The following is a 6,339-nucleotide window of genomic DNA, read 5'->3' as shown; positions in this document are numbered from 1 at the left end:
CTGTTTTCAGGCTGGCGGGTGACTGAAGCTCCCAACTGCTCCTTTTTTTCTTTTTTCTTTTTTATTCTTTATTCTGGGCCAGCTTTAGCTCTGGCTCCAGCTCTGAGGCCTCTGCTACTGAAAGCAGGTATCTGGTTTGTTTGGGTTCTATAATCGAAACACTGTATCAACTCCAGCTCTGAGATCCCAGCTCACTGAAAGCAGGTTTCTGGGGTTTTGTTTAGCTTCTATATTTGTAACAATGTTTCAAACTGCAAGCTCAGAGGCTGGCAAGGCAGGCGGGAACGTTGGTTTCCTCCGTCACTCATGTTAGCTTCAAGCTGCCTGGCTGCCGGCCGCCATCTTGGCTGGCAGTTAATTTGCATATCGCCCTGATTAGCCAATGGGAAGGGTAGCGGATGTGCGCTAATTACCATGTTTCTCTTTTATTAGATAGGATATTTATTGACCCAGTGTCTCTGAAGTGAGCATATATGGAAACAGGTGAATAGCCCAGACATTAATAAGAAAAGAGTTCTAAAAAAGTTAGCAACTGAGAAATGTCGCTGAAGGTAATAAAAGGAGAGGGTGTATGCTCCTCAATTGTAAATACTTTATTTATGAATTGCTTGAATCCAAAATATGGTCACCTGTACACTTGTTCCATTTATTTAATACTCTCTTCTTTTTCAAAATGTGTCCTATCGGCATAGAACCACAGAATCAGACAGCTGACTCTGAATTCCTCCTCCTGGGACTCTCAGGTGGTCCAGAACTGCAGCCTCTTCTGTTTGGCCTGTTCCTGTCCATGTACCTGGTAACCATGCTCGGGAACCTACTCATGATCCTGGCTGTCGTCTCTGACTCCCACCTCCACACACCTATGTACTTCTTCCTTTCCAATTTGTCCTTGGCTGACATCAGTTTCAGCACCACCACAGTTCCCAAGATGCTGGTGAACCTCCAGACACACAGCAAATCCATCACCTATGCAGGCTGCCTAACTCAGGCTACCTGTTATTCTCTTTTTGGATGTTTGGACAGTCTACTCCTGGCTGTTATGGCCTATGACCGGTTGGTGGCCATTTGTCAGCCCCTACACTACCTGGTCATCATGAGCCCCCGCCTCTGTGGCTTGTTGGTCCTCCTGTCATTTTCCATCAGCCTTTTGGACTCCCAGCTGCACTACTTTCTTGTGTCACAACTTAGCTTCTGTGCAGATGTGGAAATCCCTCATTTCTTTTGTGAACCTTCTCAACTCTTCAAACTTGCCTGTTCTGACACCTCCACCAATGACATATTGATCTACTTTATTGGAGCCATCTTTGGTGGTGTTCCACTCTCATGGATCCTTTTCTCTTACTATAGAATTGTGTCCTCCATTCTAAGAGTCCCATCAGCAGGTGGGAAGTATAAAGCTTTCTCTACCTGTGGCTCTCACTTGTCAGTTGTTTGCTTATTTTATGGAACAGGCCTTGGTGTGTACCTCAGTTCCGCTGTGTCATCTTCCCTGAAGAAGGATGCGGTGGCCTCAGTGATGTACACTGTGGTCACCCCCATACTGAACCCCTTCATCTACAGCCTGAGGAACAGAGACATCAAGAGTGCCCTATGGAGGATGATCAGAAGACTAGTCTGATCTCTATACCTGTGCTATCATTTTTGTTCATAGACTGGAAAAGGAGCAAAATAAAACAACAAGAAATTCTGAATATGGCCTTGCCAGTGTGGCTCTGTGGTTGAGTGTTGACCTATGAACCAGAAGGTCATGGTTTGATTCCCAGTTGAAGCATGTGTCTGGGTTGACAGCTCAATACCCAGTGTGGGGCATGCGGGCAGCAGCCGATCAAGATTCTCTCTTATCTTTGATGTTTCTATCTCTCTCTCACTTCCTCTCTGAAATCAGTAAAAATATATTTTTAAAAAAAGAAATTCTGAATTTGTAGTCACATAGTGTATACTATGTACCTATATGGCTCTTTGCTTTCTGTTTACATAATTTTTCCTCTTAGCACAGCTGTAATGGAATTGGTAGATTAACTTGGACTCCTTACTTAAATCATTGCTCCTCTAGGATTATGCATAGGGCATCAGTATACTTTTCTCACTTTCCTTATGTACTATCCAAGACTCTTGGTTATGAGCAGTCTTGTTTCAATCATTATAAATAGATACAGATAGACAGCTTTGTTGGAGGGTGTTGGGGTGGTAGTGGGTAGAGGGATTGAAGAGGAAAGAAAAACAAAAGAGGGAGAACTCATGGACATAGACAACAATGTGGTGATTTGGGTGGTGGTGGAGGTGGAAGACTGCATAGAGGGGATAAATGGTGATGGAAAAAAGAAAAGAAAAATCATAGCTCTCTCTGTTATTTATTCTTTCTATACTTTCCTCATGACTCTTCTCTATTTTTTCATATTTTTGCTCCTTCATCATCTTGGTCAGGTTCTTGAGAAAATGGGGTGATTATTTTATTTCTTGTTCAAACCAGAATATCTTGAAATTGAATAGTTTAATAAAATGTTTGAATAAGTTCTTATCAACAGGAGTTTTCTAGCAAAACTGGGATATATGATTCCCAATATTCCTTATAATTCTTTTCTCCATTCTATCTAACATCTCCTCCATCAATTACATAGCCCAATGTGGGAAACTGCCTACTGTCTTCACTGGCAGAGAAGTGTAGACAGAGAACCCGGAAGGCTAGTGACCCTTGAAGCTCTGGCAAAGGTCAGGGCTGTGCACCCATTGTTAGTCCAGACAATGGTAGCTGAAGCAACTTCCCCATTTATTATTATGTAAATCCTTGCTGATGGGCTAGTCTGCCTGTCACTGGAAATTGCCTGCCTAAGGGCTATGGGTGGATCCCAAACCAATAAAAGGTTGGTGCGGCCTGAGCACCAGTGGAAGTCCTTCCTCTTGAGTTGGACTTGCCCACCTGCCTCCCCCCCCCCCCCCCCCCCAGTATTTCCAAATTATCTCTTGTCTCTTCTCTTTCATTTGTGTGTGGCTCCTCTTCCAGATCCTGAACCCTGAACCACGCAGGACGTGGAGGGAAACATTTACAGCCCAACATAAAAAGACAAACACTGTATAATTCCACTTATATGAGGCACCTAAAGTAGTCAAATTCATAAAGACATGAAATAGAACTTTTGTTTCCAGGGTCTGTGAGAAGAGGGATAGGGAGTTAGTGTTTAATTGGGAAATAAAGAGTTTCATTTTTGCAATATGAAAAGAGTTCTGGAGATGGATGGTGGTGATGGTTGAACAGCAATGTGAATGTACTCAATACCACTGAACTGGACATTTAAAATGGTTTTGATGATAAATTTTACGTATGGTTATTTTACCACAATAAAATAAAAGATGTCCTATTAGGAATGAAGGACCAGTTGCTCCAAATGTTGGGTGTACCACTTACCCCTGAGCATCAACCTCCATAGGGATCTGCCTCAACTTCAGAGAGCCATGTTAACCAAAGTCATGCCTCCTTCTGAAGCAGTCCACATTTTGGCACCAATTCCAGCCAACAGTAAAAAATCATCCTCAACCCAGACCTTCTTGGTGATTTTAGAGGCCTTTGATGGACTTCAACTTGGTTTGACTTCTTCCACAGCCCTTCCTTGCTTCAAAGAGTTTGCATAACCACAGAGACTGAGGGAAGAGTCCCTGTAAGACTGTTTTCACTTCAGACAACAGCCACAAGTTCGGGAGTCCCCAGGGCCACCCTCACTTTAGACCATTTGGCCACAAATTCAGGGACTCCCTCACATTCAATAATTTGCTAGAATGACTCACAGCAGGGCAATTTCCTCAAGTTTAATAATTCACCTGAATGAGTCACAGAAATTAGAACAGTGCTACACTTATGATTACAGTTTTATTATAGCAAAAAAGTACAAGTTAGAACTAGTCTAAAGAAGATGCACATCTGGAAATATCTGAAATGTTCCATGTATAAAGCTTCTTGCTGTTCTCACCCCATGAAGTTCTGGTCCATTACCTCGTCCTGGCTACAATATGAGATAACACTCACAGAATTGCCAACCTGGTATCACACCTGAGCACTAGTGGCCAGAGGTTTTATTTTATTTTAATCCTCACCTGAGGATATATTTATTGATTTGAGAGAGCGGATGGAGAGAGAAGAGAAAGAGAGAGAGAAAGAGAGAGCTAGAGAGAGAGAGCGAGAGAGAGAGAGAAATATTGATTGGCTGCCTCCATAGGTGCCCAGGCAAGGGATTGGACCCATGACCTTTTAATGTATGGGACTATATACTCCACCCAACTGAGCCACATTGGCCAGAGCAGACAGAGGTTTTATTGAGACTTCATTATGGAGTTGTGATAAATTGAATTATTGCCCATTTGGTGGAACTCAGTTTCCAGTCTTTCTGCCCAGGGCTGATGTCAGTTGGCCTAAAGCTCCATCTCTCGATTTACATGGTTGGCCTTTTTGGCATGACCAATCCCCTTGTTGAGTCATCTCATTAGCATAAAACTATCAGATATGGTCCATAGGGCCCACCACAAATAAGCAATCGATGACTCCCATCACTAGGGAAATTTCAAGGGCTTAAAGGTTACTTCCCAGGACCTAAGACAAAGGTCATATTTCTCTGTAAGTGAAGCCATATTCATGACAACTGATCTGCTCTTCCACAGGTGTTGATTCCAGGAGCACTGGCTGGTAAACACCCTGCATGCTAATCACTGTCACAGAGTCTGCTTTGCAGGGAAGCCAACTGGGGATATCTTCTTACTAATAAAATTATTTGGGAAACTTTTAAAGACAATTCCAATGAATTATTTAAATATTCAGCAATGATCTGCAAATTTCAAACCCAGGATTGGGTCAGAAATGGGAAATTTCAAGGAGAAGAGATGAAGTATTGAATTTTGGGCATTAGGAAGGTACCCATAGAAAATCTTAATGAATCTAGAAATCCAAACTCAAAGATATTAGAAAGAAAGGGAGTGAGAGTTTGAAATAATTAGGTAACATATCTGAATAAGTATAATACTTCAAAAAGTTTATTTTATAATAGGAAACCCTAGCAGTGGTCGGCAAACTCATTAGTCAACAGAGCCAAATACCAATAGTACAATGATTGAAATTTCTTTTGAGAGCCAAATTTTTTAAACTTAAACTATATAGGCAGGTACATTGTTATTAACTTAATTAGGGTACTCCTAAGGCTTAGGAAGAGCCACACTCAAGGGGCCAAAAAGCCGCATGTGGCTTGCGAGCCGCAGTTTGCTGACTTAGGGCCTAGGGCAGTGATGGCTAACCTATGACACGCATGTCAGAGGTGACATGCAAACTCATTTTTTTGGTTGATTTTTCTTTGTTAAATGGCATTTAAATATATAAAATAAATATCAAAAATATAAGTCTTTGTTTTACTATGGTTGCAAATATCAAAAAAATTTCTATACGTGACACGGCACCAGAGTTAAGTTACGGTTTTTCAAAATGCTGACACGCCGAGCTCAAAAGGTTCACCATCACTGGCCTAGGGTGTAAATAAAATATGAGTCAAGAATGATAATTTATTTGGCCTCTGTCATCCTCTTCAAACTTCTAGATGCCCTGTGGCCCAATCATAAGCACCTGCCTGCCCCTGATTTTTGTTACAAGTTTGACCAGGTTCCCTTGATTCCTCTGTAGTTTAGATTTGGAAGGCATTGAGAACAGGGTTAATGACACTGTGTAATACTAAAATTATTCCTGTCATTCTGAGAAGAGAAGGTTTCTGAACAATCAAGGAACATTCCTAGGCTTATCTATTAGAACATAGAGATACACAGACAGGTGGCATCAACTAGTGGAAGGAACTTTAACTCATGCTGGCAGACATCGTACTTAACTCTCTTCTTGTTTCCACTGTTAACATTCACTAGCATATTGCTGCTCAGATTTTCAGGTGAGAAAGTTATAGCTATTAATATTATTATTAATCTATTCTTTCATTACAATTATTTTTTTATATAACTCTTCCAAAGTACAGTATAGAGCTGTGATTTAGAAATAGGATGTGAGTCAGACTTCCTGGAACAGAACTTGGTCTACCATGTTACATCTCTGTGACCTTGAAGAAGTTATTTAATCTCCCTCAACTACAGATACTCCTTACATTGTAGGACAGATGTGTGATTAAATGACATGATGTGTATAATTTTTCTAGTGTTGTTCCTGTGATATAGAGTGGGCATGTGATAAAAGTGAATTTCTGTTCTTAACATCACAATAAAGCTGTCTTACATGGTAATCATTTTTAGTATTTCTCTAAAACTAGGGCAGTCATCATTGTAAATACAACAGGCCTATTATTTAGTTATTTTTTTTTATCACCA

General features: G+C 41.0%; 1 protein-coding gene across 1 annotated transcript; it reads left to right on the top strand.

Annotated features, from left to right (window-relative positions):
• The first annotated feature begins 637 nt into the window (after positions 1–637).
• Positions 638–1,618, top strand: LOC132234198 (olfactory receptor 7E178-like). The gene has a single exon (XM_059695243.1). The coding sequence runs from the start codon at positions 674–676 to the stop codon at positions 1,616–1,618; it is 945 nt and encodes a 314-aa protein (XP_059551226.1). The 5' UTR covers positions 638–673.
• The last annotated feature ends 4,721 nt before the right edge of the window (positions 1,619–6,339 follow it).

Source organism: Myotis daubentonii, chromosome 5 (genome assembly GCF_963259705.1).
Source record: "Myotis daubentonii chromosome 5, mMyoDau2.1, whole genome shotgun sequence".
Lineage (NCBI taxonomy): Eukaryota > Metazoa > Chordata > Mammalia > Chiroptera > Vespertilionidae > Myotis > Myotis daubentonii.
Note: the sequence above shows the minus strand (reverse complement) of the source record. Positions and strands in the feature narration are given on the sequence as shown.